Source organism: Bos taurus, chromosome 29 (genome assembly GCF_002263795.3).
Source record: "Bos taurus isolate L1 Dominette 01449 registration number 42190680 breed Hereford chromosome 29, ARS-UCD2.0, whole genome shotgun sequence".
NCBI classification, from domain to species: domain Eukaryota; kingdom Metazoa; phylum Chordata; class Mammalia; order Artiodactyla; family Bovidae; genus Bos; species Bos taurus.
The window spans coordinates 36,942,344-36,965,798 of record NC_037356.1 but is presented as its reverse complement, the minus strand read 5'-3'; the positions used below and the strand labels follow the sequence as shown (position 1 = coordinate 36,965,798).

Sequence of the window (23,455 nt, the reverse complement as noted above, 5' to 3'; positions counted from 1 at the left end):
TGAGAAAGCCAGCTCCTAGAAGGAAACACGATTTTTGTAGCAAACGAGACTACAGAGGCATTGTTCTCCTTGCAGTTTAGGTTAAAACAAGCACCTTTTCCTTAAGTGGTCACAGGGTCAGTGGGGTCCTCTCCTCGAGACACGTGCAGGGAAGCAACGGGAGCCATAGGTGCCCCCACTCCCTGCACCCTGCCTGTGATACAGCCCCTGCTCTCTCCTCAGGAGTCAGAGACCCTCTCCGTGTCTGGGATGGAATCCTTTATTGAAAAACAGGCAAAGTTACTAGAAGTGCAGCCAGCAGATGCTCCCGGAAGAGATTCTGAACAGACTGCTGAGGGGTGTGTGGACGGTCGTGTGTCAGATGCTGCTGCTCCAGCCCAAGGCCTCAGCAGCAGTGATCCAGGTGAGTGACAGTGGAGAGCCTGGTGTGTCCACTGGATTGTGACCGTTGGGTGGCTCTGTCAGGTGCCAGGGTACAGAATGGCACAGTCCCAGGGCTGAGTGGATCAGAAGAACTCGGGGCATAAGCAGGGCGTCCAGTCCAGCAAGATAAGGTCCATGCTTCTATTAATAGTAGTGTGATTATTTCAGTTGTTCCTAATGTACATTGGCATTATCTTTGGATTGCTCCCTTCGTTTAGAAACTGTCTTCTCTGGTGTCTGTGGTGCCACTTTCTGGTCTTCCTGTCTCTCTTGGGTCCCTCCTCTGTCCCTTCTGTTGGCTCCTCAGCCGTCCAGAGCTTCATTCTGTCCCTACTCTGCGCACTTGTCCTGTGAGCTCCTCTGTTGATCGGTGTCAACCCTAACGTGTGCTGGTGATGCCTTAGTCCTGGAGGTGTGTTTCCACTTGCCTCCCGAAAGTCTCCACCTTGGTGTACTGTATGCTCAGTCTCTCAGTCGTGTCCGACTCTTTGCAACACCATAGACTGTAGCCTGCCAGGCTCCTCTGTCCATGGGATTTCCCAGGCAGGAATACTGGAATGGGCTTGCCATTTCCTACTCCAGGGGAATCTTCCTGACCCAGGGATTGAACCCACATCTCGTGTGTCTCCTGCATTGGCAGTTGGATTCTTTACCACTACTGCCTCCTGGGAAGCCCAGATGTACTGCAGGGCAGCTGAAATACAGCATGCACAAAATGGAATTTCTCTTTTCCTCTGAATCTTTTCCTTCGGTTGTGTTTACTGCCGTGGCCAACAATGCCGCCTGGTTACCAGGGTGGAGCAGAGGGAGACGAGGTAAGGCCGCTGCTCTGTCTTCAGGAGCTTGAGGCAGGGCAGTTGTGCTTCCTGGAGGTGCGGTGTTCTCTGCAGAGGGAGAATTAGGAGGCCTGGATACTGGTAGATTTGCTGTGCCAGAACTTATAAGAACAAAGTCTTTCAAATCCTGCCAAACAAAGGCTTCCCTTGCAAATAAAAGATCACAAAATCCTGGGCCCAGAAGAGGAAAAAAGGCTGACTTCACTATTGTTCAGGCACCCACAGTCAGTCCGCACTGTGGACCTCAGTTCAATTCTATGAAAAATGGAGTTTACAACCCCAGCTGTTCACACACTTCTCTCTGGTTAAGTAAATGTGTTATGAGAGCAAAAGCGTCAAGAGAACTATGAGAAATTATAGATAAGATGGGATGGGTAAGATAATATAATTCCAGCCAAAATCAAATCTTTAAATGTTGTGCATTATCTCTCTAAAGAGATCATTTATTCCTGTGCCATTCTTTGAGCCCTGAGAGACTCCACGTGCTCGCACGATAGATAATTTACCACTTTCACCGAGAGGACCTGGGCCCTTGTTGCTTTCACTCATTGTCACTGCTATGCTCCTTGTCGCCACATGGTGGCAGCTCTGCATGTGTGCATGCTAAGTCTCTTCAGTGGTGTCCGACTCTGCAGCCGCATGGACTGCAGCCCGCCAGGCTCCTCTGGCCATGGGATTCTCCAAGCAAGAATACTGGAGTGGGTTGCTCTAGCATGGACTGCAACTCTAGGTAAATGCTAAACCTGCGAAGAAAAGAGAATTGAAGAGGGAGATTGAGGAATGCTATTTTTCCAAGAAACTGAATATCACATTTTGAGCAAATAACCAGAAAGCAGACACATCAGCTCCTATGCCCCCTTGAATGACAGAAAGAAAAGGAGAATATATACTAGATGGGATTAAGAAGAAAGTAAGCTTCAGTTCCAGCACATTTATCCAAGTTTGACGTCGTTCACATTCTGTAAGAACCCTTAAGTGAGCTGTGCTTGGGCACGCTTGCACAGAGAAAACCCACTGGTCCTAGACTAATACAGTTACTGTTGATGATTAATTATAACTTTAATCACAGCTGTAGTACCAGATAGAAGAGGATTTTTTCAGGAACATTCTGTAGTTCTGGGGCAGTCTCCTGGAAGGCAAGTCAGAGGCAATGGGGGACCCCATGAACAGAGTTAGAGAACAGACGCTTCCACCCATAAAATACATCTGTTTTAAAAAGTTCTGCTTAGTGTGAGTATGAGCGTGTTTGTGACCCTTTCCGTCTTTGAAACAGGAAAGAAGTGAGTAATCATCATGGCCTTTTACCAAAAGTACAGTGTTCTTCCCGAACCACATGTTATCTCAAAATCAAACTGAGATCTCCTGGATCCTGACCCTCAGCTCTGAGGGAGCTGAGTTGCTTTCAGAGCCACTTGCTTACGGAAAACAAGTCCCACATCTGCTGGCCGCACATTTCCCTGCTGCCTGCGGAGGCGAGTGGACGGAAGGGAAAGGCACCGGGCTCTGCCAGTTGCAGTTAGTCACCAGTTGTGAGCACTTACTTGGAGCAAAATGTGTTCAGCTGCCTAGGGGAAACACAGAAGAACCAGAAGGAAAGTAGGCAAAATAGTTATCTATAATAAAAAATTACTCAGTGACTTAGGAACATAAATTGTAAAGAAAGACAGAACCTGCCACTGAACTTTGTAGAGATGCAGTAAACATCTCTTGACTTGAATACAGATAGATTACACAAATGTGAGATGCTTGACATAAAGGTAGAGCAGACCCAGGGCCCTGAAACGTGTCCTCGAGTGCGGGTCTCTGCCGGGTTACTCCAGATGGCCTTTCATCCCCAGGAACAGAGACCGAGTTGGCTGACACAGCCCTGGACCTGCTTGTCTTGCTGCTCATGGAACAGTGGCGATGGCTGTGTACAGAGAGTGTGCAGAAAGTTCTTCATCTTGTCTTCGGGACCCTAATCCAGAGGTAAGCCTGCTGGGTGCCCCTTCAGGTTAGAGTCTCAGGTTAGACGGAGGTTGGAGGTGGTTCCTGATTTCTGCCCTAGAGAGGGAAAGCGTAGAGTCCAGGAGACCTGCAGCCAAAAGAGAAGAGAGAACCTGTGTCCCGGGCTGCGGGGTGACGAGCTGCAGAGCATCACGTGGTTGTCTGAGGTGTGGACAGGCCTGCTCCTGCAGGACCCCTGGCATCACCCCTGAATTCAGGCGCTGAGCTGAGCTCCTCCTCCGCTAGGGTCCGTTCTCCCCCAGTTTACCCCCAGGCCCTGTACCTCTCACTTTAGTGGACGTGTCTCTTCACCAACAGTGTACAGTCACCGTGACTGCCAACGAGGAAGAAAAGAGAAAACTATCGTGTGCTCTCCTAGTAAAGACTAGTTTCTCCAGGAGGGGCGGACATGGTCACAGCTGAAGAAGCACTGACGCATGGTGGTGGGGAATAGGATACTGAGATTTAAAACTTGGATTGTATAATTCCAGCACCAGTTGAATTTCCTGAAAAACTGGTACGCAGATGGAGTTTCTAGTGCTGGCTTTCTAACCATGAAACTGATGCAAGCTTTGCTCAGCTGCAGGAGTCCAGGAACCCTGCCTCTGAACCAGGCAGACACACACAACGCTTGAGCTGTGGCCGCTCATGCTTTGACCTCTCCCGTGTGAGACATCCTGGCAGATCCCAAAGTCAGGAGCCAAATCCTGAACCCTTCTGTTAGCGTGTGACTCATGCTAATAGGTCACTCTGAAATTAACAGTTTTATTAAAAAAAAAAATTATGTTATCTATTCTACAATAAGTAGGAAATCTATTAACATTAACTTTCCTACTGGGCAACTGTCTTGGTCATTTTCCTTTATTCATTGAGAAAACATTAAGGTCTGGTCGTTAGTGAACAAAACAGACACGGTGCCTCCTTTCACGTATTTTATGGTTTAATGAGGGTGAGAACGGAGGGCCTTATCCATGTTCACCAAGTGAGTGCTTGGTGGAGGCGCAAGCCCCCCCGGGTGTTCCACAGCCGCATGCTTATCCACCGCAGCATACTGCTGCTCCGCTGTGTGTCGTCGCTCTGAGCTCTGGAACCATCGTGATGTCTGTCTGCAGGTGTCTGGGTGCATAGAAAGTGTTCCAGTAAATGTTGGGTCTTCGTACTTGCGATTCAGAAAAAGGGAAGGATAAGAAGTGGATTCTGTGTCTGATTCCTCCAGCTTGTGGCCCCAAGTTCCCTCCCAGTTCAGGGTGCCCCATCCAGGTCAGTCTTCAGCTGCAGCTTCCACTACTCCTATTACTCTCTGCTCTCTGAACCACACAGAACCCGTCCTGCTCAGCAATACGACCTTGTGAGGCCTTCCCAGGTGATTTTGTGCCCGTGACCAGAGCGTCCGTGTGTCTGACAGCAGGAGGCAGCCCCCAGGCCCCCTGCAGTACAGGTTCTGTCCCGGGGCGGCAGTGTTCTCCAGGCACTCCTGCTTCCCCGCGTGCAGAGCTTCTGGAGTCAGGGCTGCCCTTCCTCATGAGAAGAGCCTGCAGTCAGGCTCAGTTCCTCCCCTGTCCACCCCCGTGCCCCTTGCACGGGAACCACACCTCGGGTTAGCTGGGGGATGGCTGGCTGGTGAATGTGGCTTATGCCCTAAACATCAGAGAGAGAGCTTGTGCCTGAATCCCCCTTGAGCTGCTTCTCTTTCCACTTAAAAAAAAAAAAATGGATGACACCTTTTGTTGTTGTTAAAAGGGAAAAAATTTTGAATGTGTTAGTGAATTTGAATGAAGGCAAAGTGAGGATTGCAAAAGAACAGAGTTTTGTGTCTAGGTACTTCCAGACAGCTCTCCATGACTGTGGTCTGTTAACCTCTGTTCGCCCTAGATGTTTTCAGGTGATGGCATTTTGTACTTGTTGACTTGCCTCATATCTCTTCCTGTCAGAACTTTATTCTTAAGACCATTTAGTTTTGTATGAGCTGCAGCAGAAATAGGAACCCAGCTGTTGACACCTTCCTCGCCCTGGGCCTCTACAAACTAGAGTTAAATGAAGAGCCTCATCTTCCTCTGTTCATAGTCTTTCATCTTCTCGATAAAGCATTATTCCCAGCTTTTTAATGGTACACTTGACCTTCTTCTCAAGTATCTTGTGCTGGGTCACATTGTTCTCGAAGCTTCCTTAAGACAGCAGTCAGGAGGTCATGGAGAAGGAATCTCTCCCAGCGCCCCCTCCAGAGACTCAGAGGACCTGATGCCTGTGGCCCATGGTCTCTACCAGCAAGCTCTGAGTGCCGGCTCCCCAAGGAAGAGACAGGGCTTATTTCAGGTTCAGAGTGTAGACGTTGATGGTCTTACTAGCTTCAGGATCCACCATCCAGCCAACATCTGTAGAGAGCTGACTTTGTGCAGACACTGTGCCAACATCATTTAATCCCCTCAGAAGCCCTGTGAAAGAGGCCTTATAATCCCTACTTTAAAGGTGAGGCAGCTAAGGCTTGCAAAGAATCATGATTGTTCAGTCAAGATCACAGAGCTAGTAAGTATGTACAGGCTGTTCAAACCCAGGTTTGTCTGATGTTCAGCTGCAGGATCAGACGTTTGCCCTGTGACTTGAAAAGATAAAAGCCAGCCCCCAAGTCTTTGACTCAGAGCAGTCCATATTCCCCAGGAGGAGACTGCCAGTCAGCTTGTAAGATGAAAACTGCATTTGAATGTGCACCCACTCACATACGACACAGAATCCCCTGCAGCACACCAAAGCCAGTCTGTGTCACTTGTCCCTTGGACAGCTTGCGTTTTTATTTTTAAAGAGGCCGGCGCAGCGCTGCATTCCTGGGCTCTCTTTGCTTTGGTAAGCACATACTCTGGAATGTGATACCTCCCCAAAGCTGCAGCACCCCTTCCACCTGTCCTCACTACCCTCAGAGAGGTGTGGTTGGTCCCCGCCGGGTCAGGGTGGACCTCTCCCAGGCTGTCCCCAGGACTGAGGCCCAGGAGGCAGCATAGTTGCTCACTCTCTGAAACCGCACGCCGATGAGCTGCATCCTTTTGCAGAGCACCTGGATTCTCTAAGTTCTAAAGCGAAGGAGAGTCGATGTTGATGCCACGAGTACCTGCCACAACTTTTCTGGTTGACCTGGACGCACTGCCATCATGGACGGCGTCTAAAGTTAGACGCTTCTCCTTTTAAAAATGTCATCATTGTCCAACCTCCAGCATTATCATCTCCAAGAAGACAAGTTCATTTCTTCTGCTTCCAGCTTTCTGTATTCTCCTTGATCCTTCTAAAGACCCATATACGTAACTGCCTAGGATGCCAGGGACTGCTCCCAGGTCCAAAGCATGCATACTGTCACTTTTTCCCTCTCTTGCACATATTTAGTCTTTACGCCACCCTCCCCCCACACCCCCGCCCAATCCCTCTGTCCCTGGCCTGCGAGGGAAAAAGAGTAAATTCAACCTCATGACCCCTCCTTCCAAGCCAAGGTTGGAAGAGTTTGAGCCAGCTGCGTAAATCTCCCTTGATTGTTGATACTGTGGAGAGAGTGGGGGAAGGGAGCTGGGGAGAAGTTAGATGCCCAAAAAAGGCATTAAGTCAAAGGCAAGTCTGCACGCATGCGCGCCTGACCTCGTGTGTCAGCTTCTGTGCTGGGAACATCCAATTATGTAAGAGGGAGTGCTCCTTATTTGGAGTTAGAGTCAAAAGGAGGGGAGAGGGGTGGGGGAGCAGTCTAAGCCAAGGCGTGAATCCAGCTTTTGCAGACCACTCATTCAGAAAGCAGGAGAAGCTGACAGTGTCTCTGAGTGCGTCAGACTCAGGTTTAGGGACTGGAACACTCAGACGCTGGGTGGGAGGGAGGGAGAGAGAGGAGAGACAACTGTGCTCCATTGACGGGAGAAGGTGTGGGGCAGGAGCATCCAGCCACGGTCAAGGGTGAGATTATTCTGGAGTCCTGATGTAGAGCGAAGGAATGAGAAGAAGCTGGCCCAGATCCCCGCCTGGGTGCCCAGAGCAAAGCCATGATAAAAATACAAGCCAGGCTAGCAGGAGAGTACACGAGGGCCACCTCCCGTGGCCCTGCCCTCCCCATGGCCCCAGAGATGGCAGCAGACACATTCCTGGTGTCTGTGTCTGCGTCAGGGTTTCTTAAAGAGTGTGACTGAATGAGTGAGTGAGTGAGCGAATGAGCATGTGTGTGTATCGAGGGCACGTGGGAACAGCAGTGTGGCAGAAGGGTGGGAAGAAAAGAAAGTTGTGTGACCTGTGGATGTAGGCGAGTAGAAAAGTACAGGAAGTCAGGAAGTAGATAGAGAAGAAGAAGAAAAAGAATATGTCGGGTTATGTTGTGGAGCATGCTGTGGGTCCCGGAGAAAATTCAGTGGCAAGCTCCGAACCCTGCACCAGGGCATGGAATTGTCTTCCGAGAGGAGAGGTCTCTATGAGTCATCTCCCAGGGAGGGTCAGGAGAAGGCGTATGGGTGGCGTATGCACCCGTTGGAGAGGGCGGTGCTGGCAGCAGCAGTTACAAGTTGGATGACCAAGAATTCTCTTGTCATCCATTCTCTCTGGTCACTCCACAACTTCAAGTGTTTTCTGAGTGTAATCTGTTCAGGGGCCTGTTTCCCGGTGGGCCTCTCTAAATAGCAGATAGATAAACGGTCTTCCTGACGTTGATTATGTCTAACGGGCAGCTCCAGGCCCACCACTGAAAGGGCATGAGCAGCTGCAACCAAAAAGGAACTGACATTGACTAAATACTACATCAGGTAAGCAGGCGTGGATTTTATATACTAAGGAGCAATTCAGTTCTCTGAGGTAGACGTGTATTTTTTAAGTGAGCAAAGTGTTATTTAGATTAAGTAACCTTCTCAGAATTATAATAAGGGCCACACCCAGGATTCCACCCAAGTCACCCTGGCCTTCAAGCCCATCCCCTTCCCGCCACCACCTGCGGCCTCCCCACTGAGCAAGCTTCCCCGTGAGGCAGTGGCCACAGGACTGACCTCACCTGAAAGTGCCATGTCCTACTTCTGTCCAAGAGACACACATATTTGATGGTAGCATATAAATTCATTTCCATCCGTGTTTTATTCTTAAACACTCCTGGATCAGAAATTATGTAGTCTCCCTTTAGTATCTCTGTTCTACGTCCTATTCCCAGTCAGAAAAAGGTTATCATAGTTCTGATTCAGAGTTTCTCAAGACACAGATGCTGGATTTTTTCCTTTGCTCCATAAATTTCTCTTTCAGTTCAGCTCTGGTGCCTTGTGTTGCCTTACACCTGACCTCTTTCTGTGCACAGCTTCTATTGAAAAATGCGTTTGTTTGCAAGAGCTACAAAATGATCTCAAACCAAGTCTAGTTTTCCTGTCTGATCACATCCTTGCCCCTGCTAGTTGCAGCGCTGGCCTGGCTTTTAGGGGCTGACGTCTGTGTTCTGCAGCAGTGGCTTTGCTCAGGTTGTATCGTGCTTCCTTAGGGAGAGGAACACTACTTGTCCCCCGCCTTTTCCACTAGACCTTGAAAAAGGGGAGCTCTGACTTCGTAGACTGGATCAGGATAGGCTTCATTGTCTCCAGTTATATGAGTGCCCTCCCTGCCGTATTTCTTAGGCGTCTCTTATTCTACCCATCATAGGACCAAAGCACCCAGCCTTTCCTGTTGTGTGCTGAGAGCTTCTGCCTGAATCCGTCCTTACAGTTGTAACAGCTCAGTGTGCGTTTGCACTTCCGTGTGTGGGATACGCTCTTACAGTCTCGTACGCTCACAGGTGCAGAATTGGCAGCAGTTAAAACCAGAGCATCATGACATATGTAAGCATCAAAACCTTTTTTCCAAGTCAAATTATTGCCATCTCTTGCCTATCTATAACTACAAAGAGGAGCCTGACACAGGTTTTAGGACAGGTTCAGACTGCAAGCATCTGGTGGGCAGGCACTCGTCTCTCTCACCATCCTGCTGTAGGCATTTAGCTGTGTACATGGAGGGTGCTTCGTAAGTTTTTGTCAAATGAATGAACATCACTTGCCCTTCTGGTTGAATCGGTCTCTCGTCTCATCACTAGTGAGAATCTTGGGAGTTCCCCAGCACTGCTGGGATGAGAAACACAGATGTAAGAGAAACCCCCTTGCCTGCCTCCCCCACAGCTCTTTAGTTGGGCAGCTGCTCCCCATCCCCCAGAGTCATGGCTGGGCCTCGGGCTATCTCCCACCCCAGCGGCCTTCTCTTTCTTCTCCAGAGGAACAGAGTGCCCTCTGCCATCGTGGGCCTCCTGCCTAAGCTTGGACCTTCTGGAAGCTTCTCCTGCTGCTTTGCCTTCTCAGCCTCTGTCCTTCCATGTGTGAAACTAAGGATATGGGCTTTGAAGTCACACAGATCTGAATTCACATCTTCCCTTGAGGCTTGCTGTCTCTGACTCACCTTTGCTTCAGTTACTCTGAGTGGGAGTAACAGTGCCTTGCTCGTGAACTGATGAAGACTTTCGTTGCATGCCTGCCATCCGATGGCATCAGTAAATGTGAGTTCTTGTCCGTCTCTACAAGCCCCACGTCCTGTTTCCTTGGGGACTCTTGTTCCCTAGGGCGGTCACACATTTGCTGTAGGATAGAGAATCTGTTTACATTGCGATGGTTTTTTGGTGAGGTGTTTGTAGTGAGCTCGCTTTGTGATCTCTTAGGAGCAAACACCTTGTGAGACACATGGCCTTTTCTGCATCCTTCAAATTAGGGTGTCTTCCTCCATTTTAGCTGTCTATGAACTCTGTCCTGTTCTCACATTCCTACTTAACATCTCCCCAAGTCGTATCCAGTGTTTCAGAACCAGGGAACTACCTTTGAACCCAGGTACTCCCAACACTTTACTTTCTAGGAAACTAACTTTATTTAGTTCTTGTTGTGGTGACCTCTTTATGAATAATTTTTGAAAAGTCTTTGTGAGATTTGATACTATGTCGACTTGCTGACTGCTAGCTCTTCAGGCCTTTTCTCCATCAAGGTCCTCTCAGCCTAAGAAAATAAATAACCCATAAAAATCCATTAGAAATACTGAACAGTGTAAGGTCAAAGAACACAGTATAGACCATAAACACAGTTTTAAAAAGTCATAAGGATTCTTGAGGGTAATTGTTAGGTAGGGTTTAGAGAGGAAAGTTTTTAATAAAGTTAGACCTTGCAAGACAAATCCCTTAGAATGGTTTAGGGTAAAGAATGTTCCAGACACTGGAACATTTTTAAAGAGGGAAACGGACATTATTTCTACTTTTAATAGTTGCCTTTAAACATGTTTTGCGTATTTTCAGCCAGCCCCTTTCTGAGTGTGTGTGTGTATGTGTGTGTGTGAGTGTGAGTGTAGAGAGTATGGAAAGCCTGCTGGACTCCTACTGCTTGGGGCAGTTAGGTGTGAATTCTCCATCTGGACTCCAGGTGGCACCACAGGATAAACAATCCCTGTTTGCAAGGCTTGGAGGGAGCTGCAGTTGTAGTCGTCACCCTGGTAGGGGTAGTGATGCAGCGTTTGCTGTCTCGCCCCATGGCCCGGAGGTGGCTTATGCGCCCTTTCCTTTGTGCCCCTGACTCTGTCAGCCAGCTTCTTTCTTCCTTCACCCCCGCCCCTTCAGGTGGTTCACTGTTCTGACACATCCCTGAGCCCGCCAGGAGAGTCAGTCTTACAGAGGGGAAACTAAAGCATGAAATGCAGAGCTCACGCCTTAGCCCCTTCGTTTAGTTCCCTAGACCTGGTAGAGCTTTGTAAGAGGATCCAGAGAACCCTTTCTCTGACACACGCACAAACACATAAGCACTTTCACAAACACTTTCACGTTTTCTCCTTTGATCTCAGCAGCTTTGTACAGAAGGCAGGGCCAGAGTCAGTCCGTTAAGAAGAATTCAGAGCTCGGTTCTTTCCGCTTCTCTGTGGCCCAGCCAGCCTCCAGCCTGCGCGGCTCTGCAGTATTGCTGTCACTGGCTGCAGCGCACTGCGGGAAGCCTCGTGGCTCTTCTGGCCACTGGGCTTTGCTTCCCCGGAAGGGTATGGATCAGTTTTATGTGTGGTATTGGGGTGGAAACTCTGATGGCCTCTTCCAGACAGGAGACTCTGGACTAGGAGAGATTCCAAGAAACATGGAGGGAGTAACTTACTGTGCAGAACGTGTCATGCTGTTGCTCTTACTGGGGCCACATGAAAAACAGGCAGGTATCAAAAATGTGTGGCTGATTTTTCTGTTAGCCCTGATCTCAGAGCTGGTTTATGGTGCATTGATGACAGCCTAGTGTGAGGCTGAGAACAGTTGTCCTGAAGGCCTTCAGAGGGACATAGGTTTGTATAATCACCTTTGAAACTGGAATCCTGAGTGTCATGATGCTCGGTCTAGAACAGATTTCTAAAGATCTCCATATGCGATCAGACTCTCTTTATCCCATGAACACAGAGCCCCCAAGCGACTCCTTGTTCCATATTTTTTGAAAGGTAGCGAGACCTTTGCTGTTGGCCATTTTTTACCCAAATATCCTGCTACATTATTCTCACTAGCTTCAAGTGATGAGTTGGATTCAGATCAATGCTGTTCCATCCATCAGGGGCACTTCCCAAAATACACACATGACTCATAGTCCTCAAAACCCTTTTGCTTCCGTTTGACTTTCCGCCTCTTCTCTCCTCTGGGCCTATTTGCCAGGAAAACTGACAAAAACCTAGACTGCTGGCAGCCGTCTGTCTTTTCTAGGATTTATGGAGCGTGGCTGGCCCCCTTCTTTGCCCTTCACCTCTCTTTTCTTGCAATGAGTGCAGAACCAGGTGTGATTGTGTGGGTTCTTCATGGTGAGTTCTGAGTTCTAGCACAGCTGACTTATTACCCAGTATTCTTCATTTAATATCCACCCTACAGCTGCTGTATTGGCACACAGCTGAATTTTAATATTAGCCTGAATAGAAAGTTCTTAGGAAGATAAATCTGCCAAACATTTATGTAGATGCATATAAAATGCCAAATACAAAGGATTTCTAAATTGTCTACCTTTATTGTTGTCCTCCATCAGCACAAATAACTAAGAGCTCCATATGGTTTTGCTGCTTTGAGTACTGGGACGTTTGCCTTCTGCACAGCTTAGTGTGAGCTGTGTGCCTTGCATTAAGGCCAGTGTTTGTCCCACTTACAGCAGTGATTCACTTAGTAACTAATACTTATTGATCACCTACTATGTGCCAGACGCTGAGTTAAATGATCAAAATTTAAAAGACCGCTGGTTCCTACCCTAGGAAGTTTAATATCCAGTCAGAGATGCACTCTTATAAATAAGGAATTACAGTTTAAAGTTATGACTTTAAAAACAGCTCTTCATGATTAAGAGAAGGGACTAAGTAAATTATGAGAAATCCAGGGAGGGTTTATAGAGGAGATGACCTCTGAGATAGGATTTAAAGGATGAAGGGAAAGTGAGAGCTGGCGTTGGAGAACAGAGAGTTGAAGGCAGAGCAGTGAAGCAAGACAGCGCATGTGTGGAACTCAGAGAAGTCTTCGGCGGTTGGGATGTACGATGTGTAGCCACATAGCCAGAGATTCCACTGCAGAGCTCAGTAGGCACTGACCCATACAGAGCCCTGTTGCTATTCAGAGAGCATAGGATTCACCTTTATTCATTAGCAAAACATGTACAGAATTAAACACAAGATGACATGATCAACTTAGTAACTTAGAAAAATCATTTACATGGTGCTGTCAAGGATTAATTGAAGAAAGCAATGTTCAAACTGGGGAGACAAATTGGGAAAGGGGTGATGAGGCCCTAAGCAAAGATCGGTGCTGCAGAGATCATAAAGGGTGATGAATCCTGAGTACTGAGGAGGTCGGCTGGACCGGTTTTAGTAACTGTTTCAGTAATTAGGTGATGTTGCAGGGGGCAAGTGGGCTAGGGTTGGAGAAGAGGCAAAATCAAGAATGACTCTGGTTCTCCCTTGTGGATTGAGAAGCAATGCTAGCAGATGGCATAGTAGCCTTCCAAATAATGTATCTGACTTGTGATTCTGAAAGTTCCTTGTTGCTTATTAAGTCAGTGGATTATTACCTACTTTTGTGTGATGCTAGATGATGACACATGAGGAAGCATGGACTGTATCTCTAATAAGTTTCAGATTTCGAATAGAAAACTTAAGGACCTCAAGGCCTAGATTTCTATCCTTTCTTCTACCTGTAAGCTGTGTCTTTGGAAGAAAGAGGAAGGTATGGATTGAACAGTTAACTGTGTAGCTGGAACAGAGGGAAGGTTTGTAAACTTCCTTACTCTGGCACATGATGCCCACGTGGTAGACTCCTAACTGCAACTGCAGTGAGAACATAACTCGAGGACAACAGGAAGGGCTTACTTGGCAGGACATCCATCGACTCAGTGAAGAAGAAAAAGCTGCAAAGAAAACTGAGGTAAAACTAAAACTGAATAGAATGGGAAATAGCTCACAGAAAGGAAAGTAGACGGAAGTGAACTAGAATTCACAGAAGAACATAACAGAGAATCCGTCTTATATACCACAGTAACAAAGGGACTTAAAGTTTATCATGGAGCATTTTGGAATAAGGTTGATTCATTCAGTATATGTTTGATTATGTGAACTGTCCTAGTCCAGTAAATGCTGAGGAAGACATCAAAATGAACTGAGATCCCTGCCATCAAAACTTCAAATCTTGTTCTTTTAAAACTTTTAAGAAGCTCAACCGATATGTATTGAGTAAATGGAATAAACAGATTAAACACATGACTCCAACAAGGAAGGAGAAGAATCAGCATCAGATGAAATCAGAGTCGTTAACTGGGATCAGATTATAGATGAAAAAACAGAGAAAAGGGACACGCAGTGAGAAATGCAAACAGTAGAAATTAGAACTGGTGAGAACGGTGTCCACTAAACTTGAACTCAGAAGGAGCTGACGTTGTGGATAAACGTTAGGGGGAAAGCTTTTTTTAAAAAAAAGTTTAAAACAGGAACAACTAAGATAAATTGTTTGGAATAGATCTTGTACTATTAACTGGCTACCTTGAGAAATTATTTATTCATTTATTCAGCAGCAAATTGATGTACTCTTTGCCTGGGGTATTTCTGTTTTTGTTTTGTTATGTTTTTTTACGTAAAGGAAAGGGTCTAGTAAAAAGAAGTGAGCAAGCATGATTAAACTAGAATTGAAGACCAAAATAGGAATGGAAATAACAAGAGAGCATTCATCTGCTTTAAAATTCAGGTACCTGACCAGGTGAATTCTGTTCCATGGAACTGAAAGAATTTGCATTTATCATTGAAGATCTAAGATCATAAAGAAAATTTCTATATAGGGATGTGTTGCTTGGAGATGGACAAGTGACTAGCCTTTTAAAAAATGGATACAGGCTTCTGACCCTGACTTTTACCTCTGGAAACTTCTTAAGTGGATTCTTAAATAGATGTCTTGTGAACTCTCAGGAAGAGAAACATGGGCCCCAGAACCCAGTGTGCATTCAGTGGGAATGCTAACCTTGTTAGCAAGGTTTTTTTTTCTGTCTTAGCAGGATTGGTTGGAGAAGGCAATGGCACCCCACTCCAGTACTCCTGCCTGGAAAATCCCATGGACGGAGGAGCCTGGAAGTCTGCAGTCCATGGGGTCGCTGAGGGTCGGACACGACTGAGCGACTTCACTTTCACTTTTCACTTTCATGCATTGGAAAAGGAAATGGCAACCCACTCCAGTGTTCTTGCCTGGAGAATCCCAGGGACGGGGGAGCCACTCGTGGGCTTCTGTCTATGGGGTCACACAGAGTCGGACACGACTGAAATGACTTAGCAGCAGCAGCAGCAGCAGGATTGGTAGGCCATTAAATGATAGGAATGCATAGGTTGTTGTATTGTCTGTGGATTTCAACAGGATTGTGCCATATTTCCCTAATATCCATATGGACATACATGGTCTGGACTGCAGGACTTTTAAGTGGTCCATGGCTATCTGAGGATCTTTAGCCCAGGTAGCTAATAACTTGATAGCCTAGAGGGCACTTTCTAGTGAAAGCATAGAACTTATCCTTTTTGTCAGTGAATTTGCAAGTAACTCTGATCTTAGAGATATAATTAATACTCTGGGTGACAGAAGTCAAGATTCAGAAGACTTTAGAAGAGTTAGTTCAGTTCAGTCACTCAGTCGTGTCCAACTCTTTGCAACCCCGTGGAGTACAGCACGCCAGACTTCCCTGTCCATCACCAACTCCCAGAGCTTGCTCAAACTCATGTCCATCAAGTCACTGATGCCATCCAACCATCTCATCCTCTGTCATCACCTTCTCCTCTTGCCTTCAGTCTTAACCAGCATCAGGGTCTTTTCCAATGAGTCAGTTCTCCGCATCAGATGGCCAAAGTGTTGGAGTTTCAGCTTCACCGTCAGTCCTTCCAATGAGTATTCAGGACTGATTTCCTGAATTGACTGGTTTGATCTTGCAGAAGAGTTAGAATGGTCGTCTAAAGCAAACAAGATGGGATTTAACAAATAAATATTATAAAGCAGAATTTAGATTCTTCTTTTTTTTTTTAATTACACAAGTATAGTACAAAAGGACAAGCCTAGACTTAACAGGAGTCTGTGATTTCTGGTTAAAGCACATATGTGGACTCAGGGTTCTAGTTGGCTGCATACCCAGTGATGAGTCAGTGCTTTAGTGCGTGTGCCCCAAAAACCAGTACAGTCTTTGACTGTATTAATACAAGTATGGTATCTGGCTTGAGGAAGGCACCGTTCTCTGCCTTCTTTGCCGGTCAGGGCACATTGTGAGGTTGTGTCTGGTTCTGGGCACTGTCCGTTGTAAGAGAGGACAGCAGTGAAAACCCTAACCCTACCCGCCCTTCCCCCACCACCATCAGCACTGCTCAGTCGTGTCTGACTCTTTGCAGCTCCATAGACTGTAGCCCACCAGGCTCCTCTCTCCATGGAATTTTCCAGGCGAGGATACTGGAGTGGGTTGCCATGCCCTTCTCCAGGGGATCTTCGTGACCCAGTGAACAAACCTGCATCTCTTGTGTCTCCTGCATTGGCAGGTGGATTCTTCACCACTGCGCCACCTGGGAAGCCGTGCCCAACCCCCCACCCCTCCCACCCTCCGCCCCATGAAGCCATACTTATCCAGGGCCTTCCTCTCTGAGCCATGGAGGCAGTCTTAGAAAAGACATGAGGGGAATTTGGTTAATTGGCTTAGATGTGGTCCCTTAAAGCTTTCTCCCCTTATTCTTGAGATTTGATTCTGCTCTTTTGATGGAAAATGACCTTCTGCTAACCTTGAAGTGCCATCTTAAGCCCTAGTATTAAACTGTCTCATTTTTAGCCACCGCTTCATTTCTCGGTGTGTAGCTATTTCAGACCAGGTTCCTTTGAACGTGGACTGGACCCCGACTCCCAGTGTAGTGGGTGCCCTGGTCTCGGCATCCTCTGTCCTTCCATGTCTGGGACTGGAGGCTCTTCATGTCTCAGTGTCCATCTGCTGCTGTTTTTTTCTCCTTTTATTGCCTGTTCTGGGCCCCCTAGAACATCTTCTCTGTGCTCTGAGTCCTTCAGAGATGGCCTGACAGAACAGTTGTGGTCTGGCTTTTTTTCTTCTTTGGGGAGAAGCTAGAAGATAGAAGAAGATATCTAAATCAAATATCAGAACTGGAATAGTAGAAAATAAAACCAGTGCTATTTGAGGCTCTTCTCCATATTTATTTTAGCGTATTTACCTCATGCATCTTGTGTTACATCAACAATAACATTTGTATTTAGTAAATGATTTCTTATAAATAATTTGTAAATAGTAAATAGTCCAAGGGATGTGTGTGTGTATCTCCACCTTGAAACTGGAGCTCTTAACTTAACAGTGGTAGCAGCAGATTCCAGAACCTGATGCTGGAGGAGCTATTATGGCACACTGGACTGCAGACACAGAACACAGATTCCATTCCTTGTGCTTCAAGACACAGATTTCTCTTTGACGTCCCCACCCCTGGGTTAAGAACGGAAGGATGACATGTGGAATGGAGAAATGCAGGGAGCTAACAAGGCTTTCCAGGTGGCTCAGTAAGGAATCCACCTGCCAGCATAGGAGACGTGGGTTCGATCCCTGGGTCGGGAAGATCCGCTGGAGAAGGAATGGCAACCCACTTCAGTATTCTTTCCTGGAGGATTCCATGGACAAAGGAACCTGGCAGGCTATACAGTCCATGGGGTTGCAAAGAGCTGAACACGACTTAGAGACTAAACAGCAACAACAAGGGAGCTAAGGGTGGGAGTCAGGGTGTCGGTCGCTTAACACTCGCCCCAGAGCCTCATCTGCTGGCTTCCTGTGCCTCAGCCCAGCTTCAGGACTGAGGGAGTTCACAGTGTTAGATAAAGAAGGGTGGTGCGCATGGAGCCTCACTCTGGAATAGGAAGGGGAAATGGGTTGAAGGAGGGGAGCAGTGGTTGGATGAAGAAATCCCTGTGCTCTTCCTTGTTTATCAAATACTGTTTCTGTGCAGCGTGTTGGGCAGACTATACAGATCCCTGGAGGGGCATCGTGTGTGGCAATAAAGCATGCTTTCGAGAGGGGTCTCTGGCGCACAGGTGGTTTGTACTGTCTGCGGGTGGGGCAGCAGCGGTGCTGGTGATTATCTGGATTTGGACTTGATCGCTTTCCCCTCCAGACAGGGATGCTCGTCACTTGTGTCGAGAGGCCAAATCTCCCACGTTCCGTGAACAAAAGGTTGCCGCCTGCGTCTTCTCCACAGGTTGCCTTCTCCCCCGGCTAGGAAACGAAAGCAGGCTCATCCCAGTGCCCAGGAGGCAGCCTCTTGTTTCCTTCGAGAGGAAGAGGAGGAACAGTGTTGGGAAGAGGACCCTGAAAAGGGAGGGAAGCGTCTGTGTGGTGGGCGCGGCTTGTCTGCTGCCCGTGGGCATGAGGCGGAGCAGGAGCACTGAACCTCTCAGCACCCCACTTCTGCAGTGGACCCCTCTCTTTAGACACGAAGTTGGTTTCATTTCAGCTGGTTTACACAAGTCCTGCCTCTCCCATTCCCAGGACTGACTCTTCTAGGCCCTTCTGTTTATTAGTCCTGTGCCTCAGGGTTTAGGGCGCTTACCGGTGCCTTTGTTTTGTTCAGCAGCTGATGTTCTGCTTGGTGACCTCAAACGTCTTTGTCAATTAGTTCTGCTAAGCTCTGACAATTTTATTATACTCACTGACTCATCCTCCTCATGAGGGGCTTATTCTTGCTTTTTTATACTGTGATTCTTCTTCCCAGCATCCGCATTGAGAGTTTGATGGGTTATAGACCAGTAGGTTTGTATAATTTGTCTCTTGCCACATGTTAATGTTTGTTCTGCATCCAGCATGTGTTGATGAGCTGCTTGGTCACCACGGGAGGGAGCAAAGGGGACCTCCTTGCCCAAATCCAATTCGAGGTCCTGTTCCCATTGAGTGAATGACCATTAAAGTAAAGCAGGCCCACAAGGGGGCCGGGCACCCAGGGCTGCTGTTGTCATGCTCAGTCAAGGAAGGGTTGAGTGGATGCTGAGGTTTCTCCAAAGAGTCGCAGGTGCTACTGGCTCCAGAGGACAAACTGAAGGTCAAACGGAAGGGCAAGCCAGCCTATTGTTTGCATCTGTGAACGGGAGGCTGAGCTGGAGCTAATGCTGGCTGAAAGGGAAAGTGTTAGTCGCTCAGTCGTGTCCAACTCTTTGTGACCCAATGGACTGTAGCCTGCCAGGCTCCTCTGTCCATGGGATTCTCCAGGCAAGAGTACTGGAGTGGGTGGCCATTCCCTTCTCCAGGGGCTCTTCCTGACCCAGTGATTGAACCCTGTGTTTCCTGCACTGGCAGACAGATTCTTTACCACTAAACCACCTGGGAAGCCCAAATGGTGATGGCTATTTCAGGCAAGCTTTGTGCCGCTCTTGATCTCCATCGATGTCTGCCGTTGTTGCCCTGCCGTTACCTTTCAGACTTCCTATTCTTAGAATCATCTGTGAGCCCTGGGCCTGGGGGAGTGCAGCCCCCAAAGCTGGAATGCCTAGCGTGAGCGGAATGCAGACTGTCTGGCAGAGTGGAGGTTAAATAAAGTTTGCCTTGGCAGCCCCCTCCACTCTTGGATGGACGACAGGCAGCTCAGGTCTGGAGTGATGGCATGGGCTGTGTGGTGCAGCACCAAATAAAGTCTTCTTTGCATGAGTGACGTTGCCAGCAGTCCATTCATCCCCGTCACGGCCATGCCATTCTCAGCACGGGCCCCATGAAGCAGGCTTCTGCAGTGTCGAACCTCAGCAAGTGACCACACCGCTCTGGAGACCTGCAGAGACAGGGAAAGCGCTTTGGTGGAAATGCCTCACAGGCCCTGCAGATTGCGGTACCTGCCCTCTCAGTCACTGACTCATTTGTGGAAGCAAGACAGAGGGGTACATTTTCACTGTAATAAGAGCAGTTGCCAGTCAGTCATTTCACTGACATTTCCCAGACATTTCACTGTGGGAAGATGTTGTGGTGGGGACCTCTTGCAGTGCTTATAATGTAGTTGGGAAAGGCAAGCTGTAAATATATGAGGCAGTAAGTAATATTCCAAACTGGAATACCAGTGCTTAGTCTGTGTTGTAGAAGGAGCACCACAGGAGGCCTAAGGAGCGAGCATTTCTGGGTGGAATGCTCAGGGAGGAATTTGTAGAGGATGTGGGGTTTGAACAGGTTTTGCTAGAAGGACAGAGTTCTGCTGCTGGCCAGGAGAAGGCCTGGTCTCTCGGGAGCAATAGGTGATGTCAGGAGTCCTCAAGACAGGTTGTGGGGGTGTGGATGGTTGGCCACGGAGCGGGGTTTGTATAAAGTTCCCAGACCGTGCACTGTGTACACGGCACTGAGAAGTCCCAGTGCTTCTCACTGGAGGACGGTTGGAAACGTGCAACCTCCGCAGAGCCAGCAGCCCTCACATGCTCTGTTCTCAGCCCCTGACACATGGGTGCTCACACTCAGTGAATGGCTGTAATCCTGTCGTCACTCATCTTCAAGTTCTGGGAGCCCGCGCTGTCGACTGGCTTGGTCTCACCTGTGGGAGCTGACGCTGCCTTGGCGTTGTTCTGCCCTCATTGCCTGGAGGACTTGCCCTGGCTCTGGGTCCTCCACGTTGCCCTGACCCTTCTCTCTTCCCCTGCAGGTGGCTGGAGGTGCAGGTGGCTCATCTGACGTGTCCACAGCGCTGGGTGCAGTACCTCCGGCTCCTCCAGGAGTCCATCTGGCCGGGCGGGGCTTTGCCCAAGTGTCCTCGGCCTGTGAGGACCCCGGAGCAGAAGGCAGCAGCTGAGAAACAGGCTCTGCAGAGCCTGATGGGTGTCCTGCCAGGTGACTGCAGAGAGACTGATGGTGCCGTAGCCTTCCTCCCCACGCCGCTTTCCTGCCATTACCCCACGCCCTTCCCCTGTTTTCAAAGGGCCTTATCTGCAGCAGGACTCAGCAAATGTGTTGACCTGCTATTTCTGAGGCCAACAGGAAAGTGATTGGGACTTCTGGGGAGGCTGAGGGAACAGGAAATGTCTTCGGGGCAGGTGATGACTTCCAGCCCTGTGGATCGGGGAGGAGCACGACATGCTTGCAGAAGCCCAGCTTGGGGACCAGCGGCCAAAGAGTAAAGTGCACGGTCCTCAGCTACATAGACACAAACTCCGAAGAGGGCTTTTCCCTCCCTTTATATGGTTTTTCGGAGGACGGGGAAGGCAGTTTGCTGCCTGTGGTTGTGCTGGGGGAGGAGGGTACAGTGGTGGACGCTTGCCCCAGACTGTGCTGTTTACTCTTGTTAACCTCTGTTCTCCAGCCTACACCATTGTATCAGAAGCAGCGGCAGGTTACAGAATTGTCTCCTGGGGCCCATCTTATTTAGATATCTAACTTAAGAACCATTTTTGTTGGCTTTTCCTGTCTCCTGAGGATATAGTTTGTATGGTTCAGAGATGTGCCAGAAGTACCCAGTGTGAATAAAGACAGCAGACATCCTGAGGAGACAGTCCTTGCAGAGGCTAAGGCTTCGTGGTGAACTAAAACCATGTCCACCTTTCCTCTTCAGATGTCATCGTAGAAATCCTTGGGGAGAACAAATGCCGGCTGAGCTGGAGTCTGGTCTTGGAGTCGCTGCAGCAGCCCCTGATCAACAGGTGGGCACGGCGGAAGCCGTCTCTGGTCTCAGAGGGTCCCGGGCTTCTGGTTAAACGGCTGCGCTGAGAAGACTAGAACCGCAGTGTCTCCCTGCCCTGGGCCCCGGCTGCAGGTGCAACGGCCGTTTCCCTGGCTTCCGAGCAGGGGTCAGTTGGTCAGGAGCTGGTGGGACCAGCCACTGTTTGCATTGGGAAGAACTCTATGCAGGCCCCCGTGGGAGCTCCTGAGAAGGCCCTGGCAGTCCTCAGCACAGAGAGGTCATGATCCCCTGGCCGGTGCCGGGGGATGGAGAATCCCGCTGGTGTTGAGAGCATGCTCCCTCCCCTCAGCCCTGCCCTGAGCACGTTGTGTCCGTGAACTCTCACTCCTCAAGTCCTGTCTGCCTCATCACAGGTGACCTGAAGGTTCCTAGTAAGTCGTTACTACAGGGATTCCCCTCGCTCAGAGCTCTTCAGAGCAGTGCCAACGTGCTAGATGTAAAGAAATAGGGGATTTCCTTAAATCCAGTCTCAAGTACCATTTCCACCTTTGTTGCAATCCTAGCCTTCTTTAGTTCAGCAGACTTTTATTTTACAGCCGAGACATTGCAGTCCACTGAGGATATCAGTAGCGGGCAATGGGGAGGTGAGATAAATGTCATCAACAGGATCTGGTGTCCTGAGACCTAGCCAGACCTTCCCCCAAGTTGTTCTTTTTGTTTGTTTCAGGCATTTGATTTACTGCCTCTGGGACATCATCCTGGAATTGTTAGAGCTCAGTGCCTCTGCCGAGGAGTCTGCCGTAACCAGCTCCACCGCAGACACCCCAGGAAGACGGGCATCTCCCCTTAGCCAGAGGCCATTGTCCCGTTTCTTCGAGGGTTAGGAAGAGAGGATCACTCTGCCACCCAGAGACCAAGCAGAAGACCATACCCTCTGGAACAGGGCCATACTCAGAAGGCCTAGGGTCTCAGCAGCAACGTCCCCCCTCCCTCCTGCCACACACACACACACACACTTGGTCTGTAGCAGGCAATGGGCGTATATGCACCATTGCACACACATCCATTTCCATGCCTCCTTGTGTGTGGACTATTGCTGGTGGGTGGATCCTAGTTCCTCTGGAAAAGGGAGCCATGGGGGAGAGGAATGAGCCACCCCCGCCCCCTTGCCCTCCTTCCTGACACTATTTGCCGGTAGCCTGGCCTGTGCACACGTGCACCTGACCCCCCATACCCCCCACCCCCATGCAGGCTCCAGGGAGACTGGGAAAAGCACCACAGCTGGGTTTTCTTGAAGGAGAAGACAGTCTTCTGAGTTCTCTCTTCCCACCAGGAAACACAATCCATCCAGGAGTACTCTTGAAAGCCAAAGCACTGGTCTCTCAAGCGTCCCCACAGCCCACAGAGGGAGCCGCTTCTCAAGGCTCTCCACGCTCACCGGTGTTGCCCAGCACCTCGGCCTGCAGAGGACGTGACTTCGGCTGCTGCCCTAGGAAGCTGCGTCCCTGAAGGGCAGACTGCCGAAGCTCCGGGGGGCCACCCCACCCCTCCACCCTTTCCTGAGAGAGGGCTGCACTACAGACTGTACCAGCCCCTCCCCAAGAGCAAGTGCATGCTGGCCTCTGTGGCCTTCCCTGTCTGCCTTCACCCACCCAGCACAGCAGGTCACTCCGCTGTGACGAGTGAAGAACAAGACAGTCAGCACTAGCCTGGAACATTCCTGCTTCTCCTGTCACCCTCCCGCCTCTGACCGTTCATTCCCAGCTTCCACTCTCCTTTGCTTATGGCGCCCGACAGCAGATGTTAGGTCCTGGGCAGAGTAAAATCGTGTGTCAACGTGGTCTCTGGCTCTATGGGTTAGGATGCTTTAGGCTGAAATTACTAAGAACGTTTGTTTTTTTCCATCAAACCAGTCCCTGAGTAGGTGAGGCCCCGGGTTGGCGGATGCAGCATCTCGGACCTCATCGAGGGCCCAGATTCTTCCCATCTTTTTGTTTTGCCTTGTAAACACATTAGCTCATCTTCAGGCCACCAGCCTTCACAGTTGCTGCAGTTCAGGGCATCACATCCACGTATGACAATATCCTTGAAAGAATGGGGGC

The 23,455-nt window shown here is 48.9% G+C and overlaps 1 protein-coding gene across 5 annotated transcripts in view; it reads left to right on the top strand.

Moving 5' to 3' along the window:
- SNX19 (sorting nexin 19) overlaps positions 1-23,194 on the top strand; it is a 32,688-nt gene extending 9,494 nt beyond the window's left edge. The window contains exons 7-11 of one of the 5 annotated variants that reach the window (NM_001302940.2): positions 223-403; positions 3,098-3,227; positions 20,382-20,566; positions 21,285-21,372; positions 22,081-23,194. In NM_001302940.2, the coding sequence (NP_001289869.2) occupies positions 223-403; positions 3,098-3,227; positions 20,382-20,566; positions 21,285-21,372; positions 22,081-22,237 (741 nt within the window). In that variant the 3' untranslated portion in view covers positions 22,238-23,194. Of the gene's footprint in view, positions 1-222; positions 404-3,097; positions 3,228-3,563; positions 6,260-6,286; positions 12,243-14,758; positions 15,747-20,381; positions 20,567-21,284; positions 21,373-22,080 lie in introns of those variants that run through there. The other 4 variants (XM_059882779.1, XM_059882778.1, XM_015461215.3 and 1 more) reach the window with 4 other exon arrangements.
- The last annotated feature ends 261 nt before the right edge of the window (positions 23,195-23,455 follow it).